At 32.2% G+C, this 26,816-nt stretch overlaps 1 protein-coding gene across 1 annotated transcript; it reads right to left on the bottom strand.

The window, feature by feature from the left end:
* Nucleotides 1–2,114: 2,114 nt before the first annotated feature.
* LOC132734824 (bone morphogenetic protein 3-like) lies at nt 2,115–26,816 on the bottom strand. Its single transcript, XM_060721677.1, has 5 exons — nt 24,761–26,816; nt 6,813–6,964; nt 6,152–6,311; nt 5,645–5,809; nt 2,115–3,446 (listed from the first exon to the last, which is right to left on the bottom strand). The coding sequence occupies exons 1-5, from the start codon at nt 25,065–25,067 to the stop codon at nt 2,839–2,841; spliced, it is 1,392 nt and encodes a 463-aa protein (XP_060577660.1). The 5' UTR covers nt 25,068–26,816; the 3' UTR covers nt 2,115–2,838.

Here is a 26,816-nt window from a genome sequence, read left to right as displayed (position 1 = left end):
GTATACATAATTGCGGCACAACAATACGGTACGTAAAACATAGACTAATACATGTATGTCAGCTGACTACGGGTCAAAATTACTTGAATTTACTAAATAATATTACTAAATACATTAAGTTGGACCACTCACAACCGTCAGTAGCATCTGATACACGCAAAAATTCGAATTTCAAACCTTTCCACGGTCTTTAGATTACTTTCTACGCCATTGTCAATCAGCTGTTCGATATTTTGTAACGAGTCTTCTGATTGGCCAATAGCAACGAAAACCGGAACGTTTCACACAAGATGCATAATGGCGTAGAAAGCGATTGAAAGACCGTGTAAATGTTTGAAACTCGAATCTCGTGTGTATTAGATGCTACTGATGGTTGTGAGTGGTCCAACTTAATGTATTTTAGTAATATTATTTAGTAAATTCAAGTAATTTTGACCCGTAGTCAGCTGACATACATGTATTAGTCTATGTTTTACGTACCGAAATTGTTGTGCCGCAATTATGTCTACCAAGGATTTTTAGCACGAAGTCGCTCGTTTCCTGATAGATATTTCATGAACGGTTAAGGGCTAGAGACTTGGGGTTTGGTCTCATTTTGAAGCTTTATATAAACGTGAAATAGTGATAAAAGTTTTTTTTAATTGTCTGGCCAATTGTTTTCACAACGGCCCGGGAAATGAATCCCTTGCTCGTAGGCTCGAATCTGGAGTTTCCGGCCTTCTCTTAACTTATAGTATATTTTTAAAGGGGGTCATTATATACATTTTTTTTTACACTTTTAAGATGAACACAGGTTTTTTTATCAATCTGGTCATATTTTTTCTTCCCAGGTCCGATACTTTTGCCTGTGTGTTTATCATGGAACTTTCAATGTAACACGTCTGTGCCATTCCATGAAAAGCGGCGTATGGTCCCCAAGTAAAACAAAATTGCGTTTGCCCGATAGGAGAAAACAGTTGGCGAAACTTAATAAAATGGAATTTTGAAAGGAGGTCAGGGGTCACAGATAAGCTGTTCAAAGACACATTTAAAAAGCAGGCAACATATCCTGTGGTTGATTATACAGTATTCAATTAAGGAATACTGGAACCACCCACTGGGAAAAACGCCAAATATAAAGAACTTCAAGTACTACAAACACAACACAACAATAACGTTGTGCTGATCGACCTTCTGATTGAATGTACAGAACGATATTTACGGCCTCCACACAACATAAACAACTGTTGTGCTGCTATATACATTTTAGTATTTAATAGTATCATCATATAGGAGTATCACGAAAGTATGTGTCAGTATTTCAAAACTGAATGTTCAGTAAGTTAGCATACTTCAATGAAATATCGATTCAAACCAAAGAAAATCAATCCTTTATGAAACATTAGTTGGACAGACCGTGATAAGAATGAGAGGACCCTTTTTATCACGAGTAAAGCTCATACAGAACACCTCGAAGAACCCATGAGTTGGCCATGACAAAACCAGCATAGTGGGTTTGCGACCAGCATGGATCCAGACCAGCCTGTGCATCCGCGCAGTCAGGATCCATGCTGTTCGCTATCAGTTTCTCTACTTGTTATAGGGTTGGTAAGCGAACAGCATGGATCCTGATCAGACTGCGCGGATGCGCAGGCTGGTCTGGATCTATGCTGGTGGCAAACCCATTATGTTGGTTTTGTCGTGACGCGGCTCACATAGTCGTCTCTAAAAAAAGCCATTCAAGCATGTGACAAAGGCAAATGGTGTAACAGTGTAATCTAACAACATCCAGCGGATATTCGGTACTAATATGGTAATACTATGCCCGACAATCAGAATCAATTTTAGGAGACGCCTTGGCATTCGAATTAACATCGTCAATAGGTTTTTTTTATTGTACTATCGCTTTGTAAAAATGTGCTGCAGTAATAAACAAATAAATAATGTACGTTCTTAATTTAAGTCGCCTTTTATACGATATAAGAAAACTCCATGCCTTAGCTTCGTTAGACCGAAACAAATCGTATCCGTTCTGTATATTGTAAAGGACCTGAAAGTTTGCTGGAGCAAAGTTACTTCTTTTCTTGACTTTATGCTTTGACGAATGATATACCACATTATCATATAACAACATACATATTTCATATTTTATTTCATGAAATTACAATCAACAACAAATAAACAAAACATACATAAAAAATAACGTTCATGAACGTTCGTATTAAACATGTTTTAACACACGCTCCTTTAGATCAGTTTAAATTTATTGAAATTAATTAGATCATTCCAAATTTATGCAAGCATTAAAGGTAAATCTGCTTCTTATAAGAAGGTTTCAAAGTTGTTGCTTGTGAGTCATTTGCTGTTCAGAACTGTAAATGTCATATCTTAATCTACTTTATTTTGTATGTTTCTATATTTTGACAAAGTCGATTTATCGGAGCCTTTGCCGAAGTTCACGTTGATGGACACATGTGTATGAAAACAAAAATGCTTTAAATATAACACTAGAAAATCATTACTGGCACCCTTATTGTTACCTCATTCTTTCACGGATTCCAAATAATTCTCTTGCGAACATTTCATTTCTGAAAACCTACTATTCGCGTTCTTAACATTTTCATATTATTTTAATATGTTTGACATTGTAAGACAAAACGTTATTCCAAGAACAAGTGTTTCACCTTGGTTTGTTCAAGTTTCTATTCACGACAGACGGTTAAATGTTTTCTATTTAACCTCAGGTGCGAAAATAAGCTGTGCTCGCTTTCGATTTAATTGATTTTCGCGACCTATTGTTTGCACATTCTTTATTTCAGCAGCACTATTAAGGATTATTCTATCACTTGAACACGCTTATCAGTGACAACCGCAACTGGCTGCAACCATGTCATCATATTGCTTCAAAATGACGTTTTCAGCATCGTCAAAATACAGTAAACTGATGGAATAAAGCTTATTAGGAACGCAACAAGGCGTAGAGACGCCTTTTCCTACTCTAAGGGCGTGAACTATACTTTGCACTGTCGCATGATTGGTTGGTCTCTGACTTTGACCAAGTGGAAAAGGACACGCACCTTTACAATGATAAGCATTGTAACCTTTAGGTGAGATGATCCACCCCGCCCATCCTATTTCATCAAAGTCAACATACATTTGTCGCCTGTTACATGACTTTCTATGTTTACTAAAACGGCGTTCAGTGTCCCGTTTTCCTTTCTTACCTTTGCGATTGTTTCTTTTGCTTTTAACACTGTTTACATTTGTATCTAACTCAGTACTTCTTTTACGTCTACTATTATTAACACTAGTTTTCCTTGTGAAAAAGGGATGTCCATATTCTTCCCTGTCCTTTTCATTCAAAAACTTTATTGCCGCTTGAAGGCCGGCATTATCGTATCTGTAACGCATCTTGCGCTGGTATTTTTTCTCCAATCGTTTGATATCACGTGTTATCTCCTTATACTCTGAAAATAGATTCAACAAATGCGTTGTGAGTGAAACGGAAATTCCATTGATCGGTTTCGCATTGACACAAGACATCTTTGCTCAATAAACTATTCTTAAAGCGTCATGGAACTATGGGCCAATATTTAATATATCGATAAATTAACAATCATAACTTACAAAATAAAAAGCTTGTTTTAATAAAGTTCCTAATTTATACAACGAAAATGCGGGGGCAAGCTTAACAAACAAATCACACATTTGACATTAAACATTATGAATTTAGAAAAGAAGGTGAGGTACAGGATGACTTTAATCAACTTCTTTAAAGTGGTAGTTAATGATCTGAATAAGGCTTTTGATGGCAATGCAAACGAATTGGCGTGGACTTTTAACATCAAACGCTCGCAATTCCGTATGACGTATGTTGAAACAATAAAAAATGAAAATATTCTCAGTAAAATTGTTTACCATATTACCAACTCATCGAATTGTTTTGCATTCTTTATATGATGGTATTGCATAAATCTTTCTTGATATTGTAATGAATTGGTTGTTTAACAAATAATTCATGAAACTTCCATATCAATGTTTTGGTTCAGGAAATGTTGTTTCTTCTATTGTTTTGAATGAAAGCATGCTTTAACGTCTTGTGCGTTTTTTTGTTGTTGGTTTTTTTATTTCCTATCATTTTCAAAGCATTTACCGATATTTTACCCAAGATCTTACAGTAACATTAAGTGTACGGATTTGGTGTATTTATTTTATGAGTTAAATGGGGTAAGAAAAAAAATATGCTAATAATGTTTTATTTCAAGTAAAACTGTTTTCCACATAATACATGTTTTACTAATTAAAAACAATTTAGAATGTAGACGCAAAACTGAAATATATAATCATAAACAAAAGACTATTCCAATTTTAAAATCAATTGTTAAATTTTATTTCAACAGGCTCCAATATAAAAAAAATATTGGATGAAAATCTTTTATTTTTTACTGCCAGCATAAGTATAACTCTATCTAAACGGCGTCTTTTCTATAAAAAGGTCTCGCCGACGAGATTAACACGCCTTTAAAACTTATTAACAAGATTCTCTCTAATCTTGTTTAAACCTATAATTTTATCCCCACCATAAGGCCATCACTTCCATCCTAGACAAATAATACAATGGTTTGTCTATCCTAGTTCGAAAATAACAAGCAGGTATGTTATGGAAGATTTTCATTAATCTTGAAAATTCTCTAAACCCCTTGAAAATATTAGACAGGGCTAATTGAAACTTTGGGCAGTGTCTATGTGAAATGGATCTGATAGTCAGAGAAAATGTTGAACTAATTATGTTTAATGTAGGAATGCCTCCACAATAGACACATTTCTATAACTTTTTTAGTCTCCGTCTTATATAATTACAGATAAAAAAATTGGAAGGATAATTAAAACGAAAACTCTTTTTAGGATAAGCGTTTTACATGAACTATCATTGAGTCACGTGATACGAGCGATTACACAGTGTGCATTAAGTTCATTACTATATAACTAGATACCGGTATACTATTATTAGTTATCATATTCCGAATCCTTTGAATTAGTTGTTTTCACCAAAATTTGAATTTTAATACTGTCGCTCCTAATTCATCACGTCTAAGAAAATCCCAGGAACATAATTCTTGCAATACATTAGTTGCTAAAACTTAGGTAGGCCGCTGCACATACGTACGAAATTGATTCAGCGTGGATGCTGTTAATGAAATATTTGCAATGATAACTTGATAATTATGTAGGACTTAGTTTGTTCTAGTGTATTACATTTTTTACCATTAATGTTATCATATTAATACAATATTGCGTCGAATAAAGCATGCGCCATGAATCTTTGATACAAATGATAGTGGTAATAATTTTGCAGAAGCAATAACTGACAAAATATATGTAGTTGTTTGTGAGGTAGGAAAGGTTAATACGGTCATATTAAAGAATTTATATAGTTTGTATTTTGAAATTAGGATCTAAATGCTTTTAATGTTGTAAACGTTAAATGGAAAATTTGAAAAGTGAAGTCAATCAAAAAACCGCCAATGTTTTAACGAATAAAATGCCAACCAATATACTACAAAAAACTTAGTGATTTACTCTAATTTTTCTTCAAATTTATAAATTTTCAGAAGAAAATGTCATATTTGCTCAGTTATAAGTCGAAGCGCTTTATAATACGTACCTTGATCTTGAGGTGATATATAGTGCGGTTTTCTATGTCTGCCATCATTTGTATAAACAACAAGTATTGGTTGTTTTGTATCGTGATGGGCTTTACGTTGAGCAAATCTAACTTCATCCTGGCCCAATTCATCTCCTTGAATAGTCTCAGATATTACTAAAAATCCTTAAATAATTATAAAAAAAAATGATTTTAGTATTGTTAAATAGCTTTTGCCTTTTAAGATCGTAGTCATTCTTATTTGAAAATAGTAAATACAAGAACTATAAAAGTTTATATCTTCCTGTTTTATTATAAAACTGGTACATTTAGTAGTATATTACACGCGCATAAGTTATCGAAGCTATCAATAGAAAATATAGCATTTCGTAAAAGAAAAACATAACAAGATATATAAATTTAATTCTTAGTCAATGATACCATAATTTCTAGGCAATTACAACGGCGTCGAGTGTCAGAAATGTTAAATAACTCAATACTGCAAACAATAAAACAATATATATATACCGTTATTTTTTAATTTGCCACTTGCCCAATCTCTCACTGCACGTGTGACATTGAATATAACCCATCCTCTATCATGCGTCCGTACTCTTTTATGATCTAGTAACAACCGACCATTATCGGAATACATATTATTAGGATCTAAAACTTGATAAACTTTTATCTGGAAAAAAAGATACATGAAAAAACAAATTAGAAAGTTTTCTATCATATATACTGTAAACGTTTATAAACAGAACAAAAAAGACTAAACATTGATATCATCTTGGTAGTGTCCAAGCAACCAATTTTGCTAAATAGATACCCATTCCTGACGTTAAAATGTACTTGCAGTTTTGCTTAACTGTTTACGGATTCGATCAAACGTAGCATTTCTTTGAAGAGTAGAAGCCAAATTGTGTAAGATCGGCAGATTTTCAAAATACAGGATTTTACGGATATATTTAGATTATTCCTTGCTTGCTTCAATCAATTGCAATTATTTATCTAAAACAGCAAAACATTTCATTTCACTACAGAAATATGCAAATTACTGACAGCATAAAATGGATCTTTTTATCAAAATCCTGGCGCTTTTATCAGGTTCCATGGTACTTGACGCATGTGAATCAAATTTGATAATTATCATTTATGTGAGGAGAAATATAATAAAAAAAAAACTTACCTGAATTAAATGTGAAAGACGAGAATGTGGCAATGAGTGACGAGTGTGGTTCGACTTTGGTGTCATCCGAAATAAATGAAACTCTGACTCTAATAAATGATCATTGGAATGCGTTGTAACGTTGTAATAGAAGTGCATTTCTTTATTATAAGCTGAAAATAGACGAAAAAACAGTAGATAAAAACATTAATTCTGAAATTATTTGGAAAATTGCGGTTTGTATTATCGTCTTTTGGAAAACGGCCTATAAGATAAACAAGGCCTAATGTGAAATCCGGCAGTCATTAATGATACCACTATAAACTTTTCTGCTTATAAAAAATATGACATTTAGTCGGAATACTCCGATTTATTTCGTTAATATTTCAGAAATTTAGTCGAAATGTTGATTTGAAGTATGAAATCTACCATTTTTATTTGATGCTGTAAATAATAAGCCGATTCAAGTATTATTGAAATACTTACACAAAAATATAAAAACAAACAAAAAAAAGAATGAATTTTAAAATATGAAAATTTGACTTATGCGCCTAGACAAAAATATTAAAATCTTTAATTTAGTTTTAATATCCTTGCTAATATAAATCATTACAATAAATATTGCATAATCTTCTAGGCAAGAACCCTGCATATTGTTTCCTCTCTTTTCTCAGAATTGTTTACTGGATTATTGTTACATATTTATATATTTTATAAATTTATGTAATACAATATTAAGTAGATCTACATTAATTAACGCAAATAAACGGTAAGATGATATTTCACGTACAAGTCTTGAATAAAATTTCTGTTCTGTTTCATTTTGTCGGAAGACCTTACATATCTTGTGAAGGTATTACTAAAACTTTGCTAGTAATAATAAGAGGATTTACTATATAGATACTATTCGGAACTCGGAAAATGTGGGGTTTTCCAAGGTAATCCCCCTGTACAAACAAACTTAACAACAGGAATTATTGTTGCATATTATATATTTTAAATTATGTACAATACGCAAATAAACGGTAAGAGAATTTTTGTACCAACCGTTGAATAAAAATTCTGACTGTTTATTTGTCGAGACCTTACATATCTGGAAGGTATTACTAAAACTTTGCAGTAATAATAAGAGATTTACTATATAGATACATCGAAATCGTAAAAATTGAGTTTCAAGCTAATTCAAGAATGACATACAGTACGTGTATGATAATAACGAAAATAGTGTTTCTGCTTGTTAGGAACTATCCCTGCAAAATTTGCAGACATTTAAACACATTCTGGCTTTCCTAATCTACTCGTTATTACTGTATAAAGTGTCCCGTTGGGCCATATAAAAGCATTGTCTGTTATTAATGGCACACCATTCAGCACTGTTTAAGATCTTAATTCTGGAACATGTCTTTTTAGAATGAATCATGGTAAATGACGCATCACATAAATAGATACATGGATTTTTTTACTGTACTTTTACTACAAACACCTACACTTTTTTATATTTCAGATATAATTACTGAACTAAGCGTCGAAATATCTTAGTTATCAAATCAGATACATATACTTATTTTAATGTATGCTAAACCTTCAAGAAATTGTTCCAGATATATTTCGTGTCGGTCTGTTTGTAACGTTTAAATTTGAATGTTTTAGCTTCATAAGAGCCCTATCATTTACACAAGAAAAAAAGTTATATATCCTTTAAAGGAAAACATTTAAAATGAAAGATAACAGTAAGACAAATTTGTGAATGAAGTAAAATTGTACGAAACATTTTAAATCGTAAGCATTACAAAGCAATTCGTTATATGACTTTAGAATGACTGTGTCAAAAGTACTTGGTGCGTTTGTTCTCTGTTCTTTTAAATAATATACCGGTAGTTGCCCCATATATTTTAACATTTCCATAAAGGTTTAAATTCTCACTTGTCTGTAGTAATCCCATCTATAATCGGGCTGAGCTTTTTATTCCACACGTGAGCGAAGCTACTTCTAGGTGTTTTAAGGACACTTCAACAATTTTAATGAGAAGACGTTATGTAAATAAGTCAATACATTCTGTAATATGATTTTATATGGGTATTGTCAGCACATAAATGTGATATAGCCGTACATTAATACCTGTTCCTTGTATGGGAATGTATTCTCATAGTAATCTTGGAAAAACAAGTTAATAGCTTTCAAATAGATGCTAGGTTCAAGTGTTTTCCGATTCGATTACTTTGGATGTGAAAGGATTTTATTATCGAATTATATTATTAACGTATATGTGTGTAATTCATGTCGGTTATGATATCAACTTATTAATACGGATATACCCCTTAAGACGAATATCTGCTTTTTTCTTTTTGAAGAGATGATATATGGATCTGATTATGGCTTTATTCCCTAATCTGTTGACTGCTTTATCAAAGAATTCGTGTTTTCATATAGCTTTTCGTACCAAGTTTGATACTAGTTAAATCGATTGATAAATACTTTACATGCTTTTAGCGCGATTGATATTGTCATTTTAATTGATTATGGATCAAGAACATTACTTTGCATGGCGGGGAAGATATTGTTTTTGACCAGGTGTTAGCGTTCAAAGTACATAAACATTAACAAAATTGAATTTAATTTCGCACGGGTCTTTTTCATTTACGCATTTAACCTGGTTGAAGTATTTTGTTCTGATAGAACAATGACTAATTATCTTTTCTCTATTAGGTGCAGAGCATAAGTACTCAATATTGGCGCAAGTGATGGTTGTTCCAATATCACGCCATAATTTGTCTCTTTTTGCAGACACATAGTGCATTTATTTCATTTGCATTCGTGATAATATATTCTAAAATCGAAATGAAAATTGCATCTGGTATTTGTTTAGAATATATAACGTGCTCCATGAAAATCTTATGTATTATGATTTAAATTGTTTTTGACTCGCTTTATATTCATACAGTATTAAGCATTGCTTTAACACTTGCTGGAAATTGTGTACAATAAATATTAAAAGAAAAGCAGGCATTGCGTTTGATTTAAATTTTCTTCTGAGACATGAAACGTACATGATGTCAGATATATTTATATAGATAGATAGACAATTTGAATCTTTAACATTCTGGAAAAGCTTTAGTCTCCTTGAATTCTCCTTGGCGATTATTTGTATTTCCCTAGTCATGGTCTTTGGCGAAGTTTCATAGTTTCTCATTTAAACCACTACATGTAATACCATGATGCAATAACCATTTATTTCAACATAATTAGGATTGTTTAAAATTATTTAATACCTTTAAAGAGCTTAAATATCAGGTGTGTCGAAAAATTAAAATTAAATGATAGCCACGCCCGCGGATTTTTGTGACATCAAGTGGTTACTCTTTTAAATCCTACCAAATCATTACTTGGGCTACTGTACTTTCTCTTTGATTTCGATAAATAACTGAATGCAAAGATTTATTTGATGACACTGTACTTTTATTTCTTTGTTTTTTGTTGGGTTCTTTTTTTTTGTAATGTGTACCCAAATGTTTGCTTTTAAAAGTCTGTCTTTACGGTTTATATTGTGATAGTTATGAACTGACGAAATGTTTTCCGCTTTTCAAGCCGCAATTATTTGTAAATGTTTACTTGCTCCGCTAATTATCTGTGAGGGCGCATCGGGTGGAAAGTTTAGACATCGGACGACATTTGATTTATCGCTGATCTGAAAACCCTCAATCTTTTCACCAGAACACAACAGGTCAATATGATTTTACCCACTTCACCTACGTCACGGTAAACGGGTGAGACAGGAAGCAAACTTTGTTCCTTTCCTTTATTGATATGTTAAACCATATTTAGTAATTCTTTTGTTAACTCCCAGATGGCAATCAGTGGTATTGTTTTCATTGAATGTGTCACTCTGATAACGAACAATGTCTGTCAAATAAAATCAAAGTACACGCCCTTTTTCTTAATCATAAATAATTTGATTTGACGTAAAAGGTCGGCGATAATTGTTTAAAAGCACTCTTCGTTTATCAGTCTATATAGCTTACTCATTGTTTTTCTTTGGATGATGTAACGTATCGAAAGAAAACTATACAAATGCTTTATGCAATACTTGATTTGTTCTATACCAGGACATTATATGTACATATGATATCCATATTGTTTTGTTTTGCTGGTTTATCATAGTATCATTACACCAATGAATAACTGTGTCTGATATAAATGATAAAAAGGTTATTTAATATCAGAAGACCAATTGCTCTGCCTCTTGATTTTAGTACTACGTATGATATCTAATGTGACAATAGCCTACCATTGACATTTTTCTACCACGTATTTAGATCTTTATCCAAACCTCTGGAAATGCAGGCAGGGTGTTACATTGAATGAATTTACAGAGCAAAATAAGAGAGCGTCTGTCAATTGCATACACGTTTATAATTGTTCAATGTCCTCAAACTGGGCAATTTTATAGCACTATGTAATCATATCAAATGGTTTGCTTTATGCATCCTTTAATATTCAGTAGCAAATCTAAATGTCGTAAAATATAGCACACTTAGAATTAAGGTCAGATAGATTTCTAAATGTCTTCGCCTTCTTCTCTAATAACACTGTCACCAAGTAGTTGTCTAATGTTGCCAAATGCTCTAATACTTTATGCGCATCAAATTTTACAACTCTGTTAAAGAAACCATTCTCTCATGTTAAAGCAAATTGGAGTCACCTGTTACTTAAGTATAAGCACGTAACTTATTCTATTTCACACTCGTCTCGAGAAAAGAACCAACAGATGGCATCTCCCGATGATCCTTGAAACCATAGTCTAGTCATGTCAGGTGGGCCGAAAGTCTTTCATTAATTATTTACACTTGGTAATAACCGTACTAATAATATTGGGCTTATTTTAAAAACGTGAAAAGTTCATTTATAAAAGTGGATGTCAACAATTCTGACACTTTTGTTTGTGTATTACAATAATCCAATCATTGCATTTAATAATCCCATCAATGCATTACGCCACATATTTACAGAGAAAAGATAAGTGTTTAAATCCGTGGGATACTTAGTGCCGCCTTTGAGAGTGTTCCTATTCTGTTTATTGACATGTTCACAAGTGGACATGATACTGGTTTGAAGATATATTTTATCATCATATATTATTCAAAGTCATATCTTGAGTAGCGTAATTAGAATTAGGCAATATAAATTTCAAATAAAAAAGAAAAGAAAAACAGATAAGATCCGATACACGCAGGTGGTACTCTTTATTTAACAAATTTATAGAATATAATAAAATCGTATTTCTTTTTATTGTGTAGGCTGCGTTGCTGAAAAATAGTGTGAAAATATTAATCGTTTTGAAAATGATGTGTTGCTTTTGGAATTACTGAATGCCGGGCATAAATTTGTCTGGTAATTCTAATTTTGCCATGTTTTCAAAATAAATTATTCGGGAAAAAAATTTATTGATATTTGACAAAGATATCCGGGTATCCGGGAAAAAAGTATTTCGATTATATTTAACAAAGTTACCTTCTTCATCTTCTATGCATTCTTTACTTAATTCACTCAATTGTTTTAAGGACCAGTCTGTATGTTGAAACAAGTGGAGTAACAGTTTAGTTTGACAAACCTACCTGGAAAAAGGTCATCATATACAAACGTATAACGGACGAAATCATATTCATTACTTTGACTGAAAGGATTATTGAACGAGGAGTTGTGACACTTTCTGTATACAACCAGGTGTTAGTTAAGGGGGAGTCTTTTCTTGTCCGTGACGTTTTGCAAAATTCGGGATTATGAAAAACTTAATTTGTTAAGTCCGTACACGTGATTACAGAACTGTATATCTTAAATAGTGCTGTTTTGTTTTTAGATGAAATGTTAAACAATTTTCTTGACATGATATTTTGAAGATATTTACTTCCCATAAACGTTATGCTTGCGATATCTTTGAATAGTAAATATCGCTGAAACGTTTATCACTTACTTTCAATTTGAAATTGAAACTATTGAAAAATCCTTAACATTCTTGTGCATGTATCCTAATCTATCAAATAAAGACGACAGGAAAATCCATACTTTATTAGGTGGGGAGAGTGAGAAATAAAAGAAAATATTTTTGCCGTTTCGCACATACTTGAAAAATGTTTAGCGAGTAATTTGATAAAGATAAGTATCGTTCCTTGACAAATTGTTAACAAACACTTTACACTTGTTAATGCTTAGAGAAACAGAAGATTGTCCCCACAAAAACAATGGAATTAAAGGAACAAAACTTGAATAAAATTTTGATTTAACAAAAAGGTATATTGCTGCCCGTGTGTTCTAGTTAATCATTATAAAAAGACATTTGAACATTGATCTGTTTGTAAAATATAAATTTGTTTTCATCCAATAATCAATAATTTTTTATTCTTCCTTTGTTTCTTATCATAATTTGCGGTTGATACTTTAAAATTGAATTGACGGCAGTTTGTTTCTTTTTCTTATTTCTTTAAAGCCCATAATGCAGAGTTTGCTCCTATTGAAGACAAGCTCTTGTGATTTGTAACGAAAAAATAGACAATGCATGACTTTTTGCTTGTTTTCTTTCTTTTACTTACAATATAAGACTATGGAATGACAAAAATATTCAGTATTTCTTACGGTATTATTAGAAAATTAAGTCTTTACTATTTTGTATATACAGTAATGTATTGTTTGCCAATGGTATTTTATACCAAAGACAAAGAACACATAACACAATTTTCATTTTCATTTCTCTAAATAGCAAAAAATGCCTGAAGACAGATGTTTCTGACGGTATTATCCAATGTTCTTTATAATTTATTTAAAACAGTTCAACTTTTTTTAACTTTTTTTTTTCAAAGTAAAAACGCTTAGACAGCCACAGCACGACATCGACGTAAAATTAATTTCTTTTAACAAACACTGTCATTAGATTACCATAAAAGGTCAAGGAGGTCTCCATAAAAGGCAAAAGGGACCCTTAAACCAATTATCTAAGTTTCAGCTAAATGGCAGTCGACATTTGGTAACAAATGAAAGCATGCTTTCTAAATAATGAGAACCCATCTTAACATTGTGTGTGTACAAAAAGGTAACCCCGTAATGTAGCCAAAACCTGCACATTGATCAGATCGAGTTGGCTTTCTAACGACCAGGGAGTAAAGGTGTATCAAATAACATTCAATTTCAATCATGCCTTATACCTGAGAAATAGTTAATACATCCTATTATGTATTTAAGAGGTGCTCGTGTTATTTGATATGCTTTGCACTACTTCAGGTGTAGCTACAATGTATTGCTTATTTCATCTAGTTTACATGAATCAGCAAAATTTTGGAAATAAGAATAAAGATATCTTAGAGTAATATAACAGATAGAAACAAAAAGAAATTAAACATTTTGACCGGATACTTCATGTAATTTCAAACATCGATTATTCCAAATCAGGCATAAAGGAATGCAGGTTGAGTGCTATACGCAGGCATGTGTGTCTAGCATAGAGCCAGGTCAGTTTGCAAATACATGAAATTTCACAACACCTTTAAACTTTGATATGTTGATATCAAAATCATTTTTATAATATTCATATACTTTCACTTGGACAGATTGAAATTGAAAGAAAGTGTTTTACACACATTTAGTCTGGTATATTTAAGATTGCACAAGATAAATATTTTGAATTATGACGTGTGTTCAAGTTTCAATAATTATCTTTGATCTGTGAATGACTTATTATAATTTCTTCAAAAAGTGTCAAATGAACCAAAATATATTTTGTATAGTTATTTCAGAAATTATGTTATCATAACTTAGAAAAAAATATTCAAAGGGAATCAGTCAACGAACATTTAGATATACTTTGTCAACGATTGATCGTTGCTCATGCACCATCTGGGAAGTATACACCTTCTGACCATGCAGGGAGAAGTATTGCTAAGATATAGAAAAACATTTGTATGTTATTCACCACGGCTTTCTTACCATAGCGTCGATGAAAGACATGAAAAATGTCTTATACTAGACTTTTGACCTCCCAAGTTCCAGTGTTTCATCACGAAAAATTACGTTGATCGTATCACACGACATATGTGATATATCTAACAGCTAGGGTCTTGTATGTTACATATCTTTAAATCACGACGTATAATAAAAGAAATTAATCAAATCCGGATCATCCGGACGAGTGTATATTTATTAGTTATTTGTTCGTACTGATTCGGCCTTGGTGTATACATACATAATTTACTATATAGTGCGATGTACATAAGAATGAAATACTTTGCCTCGATTGTGACGAACGGTTGTAGATCATCCTTTAAGAACACAATTAGTTTCAGGTTTGTCAAGAGCACATACATGTATTTTACAAGAAGATCAGCTGAATATAATATTGACGAAGTTTGTTATCATTTGGCTTCGTTATCAATGCAAAATTGACAATATTTTATTTTCTAAAATAATAAATCTAACAAAGAACATTTATATATATCAAATACTCGTTTTAAATCATAAAATGAGCATAACCTAGACAATAAATGATTATCATAAACATTTCATTAAAACGAACTGAAGTTTAAATAGCATTTACTTCATATGTGTGTTCAATTTCACTTATATTTTTGAGAACAAGATCCATTCGTCGGTAGTTTTTATGAAGTAATGGTCTCGTCTTTCAGTAACACTTCTTGCCTTACACCTAGACATACTTCATTTGTTTATTTCATGGTATTATAATAGAGTACAAACATGCAATGTGTGTGTATTGCTCCACGTTACACTGCTAATGCGTTAATGCTATTCTCACGGTGCGAAACTTTTAATTAACTTAAGCTACTATCTATTTCATGTTTTATGAAGATGCATTCTTCGGAGTTGTGTATCTTAACGCTTTTATTGTCCGCTTTGTCGTTTTGGATATTCAAATTTCAGTATGAATAATTATGCTGATCCTGTGTACTAAATGCCTCTTCTTTATATATTATTAGATCACTTATAGTTTGATAACGATTCAATAAAAATGCTCTTTAATAGTAACAATAATACGCCTACAAATTGGCTAATTTGATTTTTTATTTCATCATCTAAACGAAAGGCAAAAGTAGAAACATGGATGTTACACTTGCGTATTCATTATTGAAGGAATATCTTTTTCATAAGTGATTATTTCCTTCGATGAAGCAACACGATATTAAATACTTTCGGTACAGTTTACTTTGCTTATTCGTAATCGATAGAAAGATTTCCCATCATTTGAGTCAATTGACGAATACTTTATCAAACATTTCCTGATATCATAAGTGAAATCGAATTACACGTGTGTTTTGTTTTGATCCTGCTCGTCTAAGAGACGCTGGTATCAGTTAATGTTTTAACAACTAGACACGTGATAGTATTTTAGTAATCATTGAGTGATAAGCCCCAGATAAGTGATTGATGGAATATAAAAGCATTTTAAACCAAGAAACGTAACTTCTTTCCTACTCCTGTTAAAAACGTATTCTAGTTTATATTTTTTGTTACTTTGTATTAATTTTCTCTCCTCTTAAATAGTAACATTTTATGTTATATCCATATAAAAGGCCATTCGGAACACTTCGCGAATTTCCAGTACCGTCTCGGAAACTAGAAGCTCTACCACGTGTCATTTATTAAGCAAAATGTAACTTTTAAATGACAAGGTTAGCTTTTAAAAAAGCTAGTAGCGACTCGCTTCGTAATTTTTTTTCAAGTGGTGTGTTTAAATGTAAAAATGACAGTTCTGTTAGCTGAAGAGACTTCAGCGAACATCAAAATAAAAGTAAAGTCAACACTGGCCCGGTGCCCGATGGCCAGTGTATATAAGTTCAGGCCAGTGTAAATTTAAGAAAATTTTGTTAATTATTTAGTAGAATAAATTCAAAACTGGAATTCGGGCCAGTAAATTCAAAATCTTAAACTCATTGACTGAAAGTGACAGATAAAGTCCTCTCAGTTTAACCAAGATGAGTATGAGTATATATGAAGGTGCATGTAAACAGATAGAATGAAGAACCTATGTCTATGCACATTTACTATATGGTTTACTATATGGCCTGTTGACCTTGACCACAAAATGTTAGATAGGTAGATTTCATAAAGATGTCTCTTTATACAAAATTAAGTTGTAATACATGTATTTTATTTAGTATTGGAATAAGAGGCACAAGTCCTAAAGTAACACAAGTTGTCAATCAATTCAGCCAGAAAAGCCGGGATCCTATTCAAAAATATAGGGATCCCGGAAATTGACCAGTCTAAGAAGATGTTTTTCAGATAAGCCGGGATCCTATTAAAACATATAGGGATCCCGGGAATTGACCAGTTCAAGAATATAGTTTTCAGAAAAGCCGGGATCGTATTAAAATGTAAATAGATCTCACGGATTGGCCAGTTCAAGTATATAGTTTTCAGAAAAGCTGGGATCGTTTTAAAACATATAGGGATCCCGGGATTTGGCCAATTCAAGAGGATAGTCTTTGATTTTTCCAATTAATTAGGCATATAATTATAAGTATTGTGATTTCCGCATTTTTAGTTTGTTAATAAATAGCTCTAAATATATCTATATTTTAAGTTAAATTAATTTAACGTTCATTATATACAATAAAAAAATTAACGTTTAATGGCCTTTCATTACGACAACAATCAACACAAATATAGTTCATTAGGTTTTTCCTCCATATCTTATAGGATCCCGGATCCCGGGCGTCCCGGATCCCGGCTAGTAAATACATACACTAAATACCGGAAAGGATAAAATGACCGGAAAAAAATAAAAAATGCACAGAACCAGATGTACACTTATGTTAATTAACCAAACGAAAACTTACTACAGAGAAAACAGGTGAAATCACTAAATCAGAAGTCAGTGTAAATATGACTTATTAAAAAGAATTCATAAAGACAAACATTTTAATCATCATTATATCTTTGCGCTCAAAACAATACTTGCTGATTTTTAAAAATGGCGTGAAAATTGAAGGTTTTTTGACGCTATGTAAGATTAAATTTGATTGGCTAAATAATTTTGGATCCTAGTCCTGATAGATAAATTTTGTAGAAAGCTGGAAGCCAAGCTTCGATTAAATTTTTGGATGGCTTCGGAGTTTTAGGTTGTTTCTCAGTAAAATCCTACCGTAATACCGGCTCGCCGTGGCGAGCCGGCATAAGTAACAGAGGTATTCAAATATATATTTCGGGAAAAAATTATCTTAAGTGATGTCAAAAACCGTCAACAGCTGTGTCATTCGTACTTTAGGTTTGTGGGCGTGAAGCATGTTGCACTTTTCTATTACAACTCATGCACGGACTCAAACCGAGTCTGCAATTTCATGTGTTTTGTTGTTTTATTGTTTCTGAGAGATCACCCCTTCCACAGATTGTTAAAATTAATCAGCAAATAAACAATGCCTGATTTACTTTAATATCTCTTAGAATCATATAAGTCAACTTTAATACTTAAATACTCATAAAATGAAATTATTCTACAATGCCAAGTAGTAATTTATGATTTGTTTACATGTTTGATATTTGTTGCTTAGGTAAAAACAAAATGACATATCCGGTTGGTGCATTCTTACTATTATTTTCAAGATCTTCGGAATGGGCCGAAAAGTTGTGATTGATAAAAAGTCAGCTATGAAGCATACCACTTGACATCACAATTCAATGTCTGTCAAATATTTAAATTCATGTCGGCTTAAACATTTAAATAAATATGAAAATGTAAATTTTATATGATCGATATTCGTATTACATGTATTTCGAATATTTGTAGATGTATCGTTTTGTCCTTGTAAGTGTTGATACCTTTGGTAATTGTCTTGTTATGTATGTGTCTGTTACTTTTAATTACTGTCAGGTTTAAAGATATATGAGTACAATATATGTATATAAACTGCTGACTCTGCAAAATGTACTTATCAATCGTCGATAGGCTTTAGTCGTTACATTGATATCAAACATACGTTTAAGCCAAGATGAAAGGATTTCCCCTTATATAAAAATCGTACGAGTATTTCATATATTTCTGTGTGTGTTGTTGTTGTTGTTGATTGTTTCCTTTTTGTGTGTTTGTTTTCGCTTTTTGTGTGGATTAGTTGTTGTTGTTGTTGTTATATTTTGATACGGATGAGACATATGGAAAAGCGATGTGATTTTTAAGTTGGAGAAATAATTAATCATTGATATTTTCATTTCTACGCAATAGAAACATCGCAAATTGTGTGATTATATGCAGTATAGTGAGATACAAAGAAAATTATTACCTTGACGTTTTTCTTTATCTATTTCAAGGTCTGCTATTCTTTCTTAAGAAAATGTTAATATCGTATGTGTCAATTTCTGGTAGTTTTCAAAAGAATCATGAGCAAATGTAAATATTTTACTACTTTTAATTTGAGAAAATGTTTGACAATGTTGAAATACCATGGGAAAATATACCCATTGGATAATAATATTTTTATAAATAAGATTAAACGTTAATTTACTTTATGTTCCGGAATGTTTGTTCGCCTTGGTTTAGGTTAACAAAGATCAATTTGATTTGTTATGACTTGGAAAGAGAGACAATGTGTAAATAATCATGCCTTTAAATGTTTACGGTAAGTAAAATTAGTTTATAAGTGACTCTTTAAACAAACAGTTGTGAACATTTCAACTTCTTTTATAAGTCATTGAATGTGTATAAAAATCCAAAAGCATTGGGAATAATACTGGTAAAACATCTACTTGTTAAAGGGCCCAAAATTCATCAGAAATGGTTTAAATTTTATTTCTTAATAGCCTTTTACTATTGGTGCTCTGCTACAGTTTCCAAAACTTAACTCATTGACCAATTACCTTGACCATCTTTTGCTTCTGTTGCTTTCCGGCAATTAGCACAGTTATGATAATTTTGTATATCGTATGGAATTCAAAATACTACTTAGTTTACATTTTGCTTCTATAGTGAAAAATAATTTCAATTAATGTGATTTCTACCTTCGTCTAACATGCTCTAAAACCATTATTTAAACGTTATAAAACCATATTTGCTCTTTCTAAAGAAGAACAAATTTATTCATTTGCAGATATAATGTGACTATAAAATAATTTAATGCATGAAATCGTAAATGTTTGCACCATGTATTCAAATCATTTTTTTTAAAAGCATATTAGTATATACTTGTGATAGAAATCATTTGAGCCGCGTCATGACAAAACCAACATAATGGGTTTGCGATCAGCATGGATCCTGATCAGACTGCGCGGATGCGCATGCTGGTCTGGATCCATGCTGGTCGCAAACCCATTATGTTGTCGTTTTTTTTGTGACGCGGCTCATTTAGTTCCCTTCACTATCAAACAATTTGAAGAGACTATATATGTGGTACCCTAGATTTAACTTTTTCGTAAGAAATAACTTTATTATAATGTTTCATAAAAGTGTTATAAGCTATGATACAGCACATGATTAGCAAGTACTTAAAACCTGTAAGTATGTATGATTATTTTGTCGTTTGGTTCGTTAATGTAGTGATAGGAAGGCGTTATAAAGTTGCGAAAGAACTTTTGAATGTGACATAATGAAGTATAGATCATTATCCTTACACCATAAGAACGCGCTTACATTGCCTGAAATTGAAGTAAAGTAAACATTTACAGATGTGAAGTCTATTAAATTCTAATCAACCGTTAATTCTCTGAAATTTGCGGAAATGCATATGTACTGTAACAAAGAATTCATACGAAATGACAGAATACATTTTCTTTTCTTTTACTTTCAATTAGCCCTTAACCCGCTGTATTTATGTAATGGGTTTGTCTAGCTTTGAATTTAGAACGGCGATTTTAATATCAAAATATAAAAATCGAGATAGTAACAGTATAGAAATTGGGCAGACGACACTGATTTGCAGTTTGACCAGGTTTTATACTGCTGACAAAGTCTGAATACCTTCGGTCCCAGCAAGATAAGAGTTGGCTATCTGTAATTGTATCATAGTTTGGAGACCTTTCTGTTGAAAATGTGTCAGGGTTAAATCGTATACATATACATGCACAGTGCGATAACTGGAGTGCGGGTATTAGTTACCCGCACTCCAGAGCATGCCCATTGATTGGCTCATTTTTGCTGGGGTTTACATATTGTGACGACAGAGAAAGGGAAAGCGACAGAAATGTCATATTCAGATGTTCGTTCATTGGTTCATTTTTGCCGGGGTTTCATATTGTGACAACAGGGAACGTGCTTTTATGTTTGACTATGATACAAAAGAGAAAGAACACCAAAACACTCGGCAATCTGATTAATACTCGGGGGGCTACGCCCCCTCGTACAAATCAGATAGCCTCGTGTTTCGGTGCTCTTTCTATTACTTAACACACTTTTAGTATAAAAAATCATAATATTAACAACTAGTCAGCGGCAGAAGCTCTTAAAGGACCATAATGTCCTCTGTGGTCTTACCATAATGTTTCAATCGACCGGTGAATTCGCTTATTGTATCAATCTGTTAACATCATTTCAAATGTTAAACTGCATTCCGCTCATACGTTTTTAAATTTATATACTACTAATCGTATATCGTTTTTGTATTTGTAATAAAGTAATATATATTTTTGTTTCGTTACGTGCACCATGATTCATTTCATGCATTAAATGACAGAAAAACAAGAAAATATAATATTTGTTTAGTCAATCTTCCAAGAAATATATTTTTATAACAGTCATCTTGATAAACCATAATGACTTTGGACTGGAAAACTTAAGACTGTTTGCTGGAGTGAGTAACAGAGCGTATATATAAAATTCATAGATATTCAAATAATTGTTTGTTTGGAGGAAAATTCAATTTAACTTATTTCTGAGGATACCCACAAGACTATTCAGGGTATTAGGATATTAGATATGTTTTGTATTGAAACTGATGTTGGTTTTACTTATCGAACTTCAAAAACTGTATGTATGTCTCATTTGCGTTCGGAGAGAAAAGAGCAGCATCCCAGCTTGCATCTGTAATTGAGTCTTAGTGATAATTGAGTGCGATGTTTCGCGTATTGTTACTAAGTATAAAATGCAATATGAATTTTACAAACAACATTCTTCGGAAATTTTATGGAATTAGACTGAGAGTTTATACGTTCCACTTAACGGTTCATTTATTTTTTGGAAGTGGAATAATATTTGTCAGATCCAATGTAGATAATAAAATTCGTATCTTTCATCAACGCACTAAGAGTGAAATATTTTAGTAACAATACATTACAATTTGGTGTGAAAAATCCCCAGACTATGGCAAAAACTACCTCTAAATTGGTGTAATTCTGGATCAAAATCAGAAATAATATTTCGATAAAATCAGTTAACTTAGTTACCTTTGTAATAACTATATGTAATTCACATACGTAACATTTTTTACTTTTAATATCTCTACAATATGACCGATTATACGGTACGGTACGTAATAAGCACAACGGCAAATATTTTATTGTGCTAAATCACCAATTGATTGATTGATTTTACACGTATCGATACAATACATTTATCAGCTGTTTGTCTTACTATGATTATGATTTTTTTAAGTTTAGATTTTAGAAACCATTATTTACATTTTAAATAGCGTATATAAAGGAATGGTTATTTTTTCCAAATCTGCTTTTATGCCCTGTCACACTATTTAGGGTATGAGAGAAAACTGTAAATTACATATGGAATTTATCATACACACTGTGTTTGTGCGTAGGACGATTGTCCATGATGAACTTATGGATAGCGTATGAATAGCGTTTGTGTGGCGTAAAATTGGCGAATAATGAAAGAAATGTTTGCGCGCGTATATAAACGTATCTTAACGTTTTGTCACCGTCAGCGTATATTACGTATAGCAGCGTGATTAGTAGCATATGTATACAAGCATTTGAGTAGCGTATGTGAAACTTATCAGCAACGTTTTTAAAAGTAGCGTTACCCTAGCGTTCGTTTTCTGTCCATTTCCAACCTAAATGTCGAACTGTTAAGACGCCAACAAAAGAAAGACTTTGTCCCGCTGTAAACGAATGAGCTAATCCCCAGTTGAGAGAACTGGTACTGCGAGAGAACCTCCTAAGATCCTGCTTGAGGGTAACAGTACCTCAATGAATCAAACGTCTCCTCATTGAGGACGGATCTAGCCCTTCATTAAAATTTTCTTTTTCTGCCCCGACATCCTTTCGTCAGGACACGCCGTATATTTTAGCAACTGTTAAGATTAATAGATATATTTATATATTTGTTATGGTTCTGACCCTCTTTCTACATTGGTATGAAAATCGAGCATGACGATTGAGTAACAAATTTTAAGCGGCAGTTTTAAGCGTTTTCAGCTTTCGCCAAGCGTACTATGAGCGTCTGCGTAACGTCTAATTCACACGCGCGAGAAAAGTGAATAAAATTGAACAAGTTTAGATATACGTATGGGTACGTACATTGAGTATGGCAGCGTGTCTATAAAATGTCTACACATGTACAGTTCCAGTTTATACCTAGCGTATTCATAACGTATATCTACGTATACGAGTGTACGTCCATTTTTTATCATACCCTCGCAAACGATAGTACCATACGCTATATTAACTAGTGTGACAACCGCTTTACTTTAGACACACAAAAATGTGTACATTGGTATGAGAAAGGTTCAAATAAAAAACTGTAGGGATTCAAAATCAAATGTCAAAACTCCTGCTTCATAACCCTGTAATTTCGGATTCTTTAATCACCCGTCTCTTTGTACTTTTTGTTCAGTTCGCTGGACATCGGAGTACGCACAGTGAACATAAAAGACGGGTTTTAATGCTGAATAACTGAAATTAATATATTTGTGTCATTCAAGATAGAAATCTACCCCTTAAAGATAGAAACTTTCTCTCATCAATGATTAATGCAAAAAGATAAAATAGCACGAGAAAAATGGAAACGAGTGCTGACGTCCTGCTATAGTCTTTTTTTTCCCATTATACTTGACCGCAAGAAAAAAATCTAGGCCTTAAATATTGACAGTGCTATTATGCCCGAGGAGTATTCATATTGACACTATCTTCATTATTGCTCTATTTTTATTATTTCTAGACTTTATATTTATAGTATAATATTATTAGGAGCAAGCTTGTTAATGACTACACACGTGCGCACGTAGAACACACGCTGTATTATAGTTATGGTCATATCTAGACAAAACCGTAAAACAGATAGGGACATATCTAGTCAAAAACGTTAGATATTTTATCTAACACGGCTCTAAGATTAATGTACATTATTACAAGTATGACGTATACATAGGTTTTGTATCGTGATAAATTTTAACGTTCATTCAGTAAAACATGAACTATTACAAATGTTTTTTTTCTGAAAGCATGATATTATCTGAAAATATTTATTTTGTTGAGAATGACAGTGTATTTTCTTTTAGTTATATTAAAGTGAGTTAATCATATATCCGTTTTTTGTAATTAGATAATGAACATTTTTTTGGCATGACCTTTATATCAATAATTTATGTGTCCTAACAATTCATGTTTATTTCATTCATTCACAATTACAAAAACAAAGATCAAAGCTTCTACTTGTTGTGTGTTTGGTTTGTTTACCCTCGCCACCGGACTGAACCATATGTGCGATTTAAAATTGACTTTACTTTATTAGGGAACTAAATATATGTTTTCCTACAGTTTTATCTGTACACGTGTCTACGTGTGTGCCATAATTCCTGTCACAAGATCGTCACTATGTGGGACAGGAATAAAATGAGATTCCTCCCATACGAAGTTAAATTCTGAAGTTTTAAAATGAACATAAATTTGAGCTTCTACTAACATTGATTTTATCGTAACAAAAAGATATTATTTTAAAGATATATTTAATGCAAACTTAAAACCATTCAAGATGATAAATGTATGGGTTCGAGTCAATTACGCTACGCAATTATATTATATGATTTTCTTACCTCTGTCTGGGAAGCTGACTATTGTTGATGCATTATACGGACCATCTTTTTTTATTAAACCGCCAGAGTCGGTGATATCATTAAAAAGTTCCAACATAAACTGAGGGGGCGTTGAGTGAACATTGTGTTCCGGTGCATGTTCGATCCCGAACACACGTGATAATCGTTCCATTGCCTCCGTTGACTCTACCTCGGACTTTTTCCCTTTATTTTTCTTTCCTCCGTCAACGTGCGTAATAGTTAATAAATAACATATCACAACAACGTAAATATCCGAAAGGCCTATGGGGGCCTTAAAAATCCACATGTTTATCCAAAAAGCACTTGAGTGAGAATTTAAAGGATTTTGGTCAAGATGTATAAATATTCTCTCACTTAAATTTATCCAGGTCGCAAATCCGAATCAAATGACACATCCATTTGTTTAATCGATTTCTTTTATTAGCTGGATTTTCAAGACAAAATGATAACATTTTGGTTAAATCACACCTAAATCAAAACTTTCAATCGCATTCATTTTAAACTTTTAATCAATCTATAAAATGTGAATCCTTCTGTTTCATATCTAAGTTATACCGCGTGCTCGAGAAAACGTATGATTATATAACACTAATATCACGTGCAATTTTACATCTTAAACAACAAATATCATGAATGAGGCAAATCCAATATTTTTTTTCAAGACTAGTTACATTTTTCCCACACCTGGTATGCCTTGCCTTATAATAATATAAAATATGCAAAGGCACGTTTAACCACCGCTATATAACCATTTCTCTAAAATCCGCAAATAATAAATAGCCCCTTTAACGTAAAGTTATATTGTTTCATTGAAAAATAAATAAAACATTCTCAATGAAAGAGAATCCACTTTGACCATGAGTGAAATAAAACGAACAATTCTAAATTGTATTTATAGGCGGAGAATAATTCGTAAAGCTCTCGAAAGAGCGTTTTATGTTTTCCCCTTGATTTAGCTTTACACCAGAAGCTTCTTGCTTTGCGTTGAAACAAAACGAAGTTTAAGAGCGATATAAATCCAGCATGTTTATTAACTTATCTTGATGTTTAACTTGAACATCTACGAATCAATCATTTATATACATCAACTCCGGCACTGACAAAAGTCTGAAATCTCACATTATTACACGAGAACCGCCGATGAACGCTTAATCTTCATCTGGCCACATGCAGTTAACTAAATTCCAATCACTTATCGAGACTTAGATAAAAATCTTTTTTGCGTATTTTTCGCAGTTATTTTTTAAACAAAACGCGCCACTGTGTTAATTGTTTGTCATCTACAAAATAGTAGATTAGCTATCATTCCGTTTGTCTGTGATAAGCTATCCTTCCGTACGTTGTGTCAAAAACTTTGTCTCGTGTTGGTAGTCAAGAGATAAATATCTCATCTCAAGTCTTTAAAAAAAAGTCAAATTATCCTTCCCATCCAAAACTACTCAACTGTTTAATTCGACAAAAAGGAGTTATATTCTAATGGGAAAACCATTAGCTTTCACAGAAAAGGTTGGTTAATAAAGTAACCCCTATTTAAAGTTTAACAAAACCAAGAGTAACTTTGTTAATTTGATATCTGAAAAGAAAATGTAAACAGACTAAAAATAAATAATTCATGCTCAAATCTGTTAGATATTTAAATAGCGCCCGGTGATCTTTTATTCTTAAAAAATAACGAAAAACAACGCTGAAAACACATGGTGGCCGAAGAATAAATTTTAATACTAGTAAATGGTGGGATTTTCAGTTTTAAATGAAACGAGTATACCCCTTTATTAAATGAACATTTCAACACCTGTGAGACTTAAATCCGCCTGTTGACTATTGGTTAGAGATTTCACAGAGTGTTTTCAAATTTGCCAGGTGGGCAACTCGAGTGGCAGAAAGTCAACAAGTTTAGCGCATATAACTAAAACCCAGGACTATTATCTTCATTCACGAGCCTACGATTTGTTTGTTTTCCACACAAAACTGAAATAAACGAAATATTGTATATCTCAATTCACAAATAAAATAAGATTGACACTAAAGTTTTTTT

This window comes from Ruditapes philippinarum, unplaced genomic scaffold (genome assembly GCF_026571515.1).
Source record: "Ruditapes philippinarum isolate M1 unplaced genomic scaffold, ASM2657151v2 ctg39_1_1_1_1, whole genome shotgun sequence".
Classification (NCBI taxonomy): Eukaryota; Metazoa; Mollusca; class Bivalvia; order Venerida; family Veneridae; genus Ruditapes; species Ruditapes philippinarum.
This window is presented reverse-complemented; position numbering and strand designations above follow the sequence as displayed.

Bases quoted from the DNA above. Each gene is read 5' to 3' on its own strand.
- LOC132734824 (XM_060721677.1), bottom strand. From the start codon at position 25,067: ATGTGGATTTTTAAGGCCCCCATAGGCCTTTCGGATATTTACGTTGTT. The intron at 5,810-6,151 runs GTATATATATAT...TAATTATTTAAG, and splicing joins TGGCAAATTAAAAAATAACG to GATTTTTAGTAATATCTGAG. The intron at 3,447-5,644 runs GTACGTATTATA...ATCTATTTTCAG, and splicing joins TATATCACCTCAAGATCAAG to AGTATAAGGAGATAACACGT.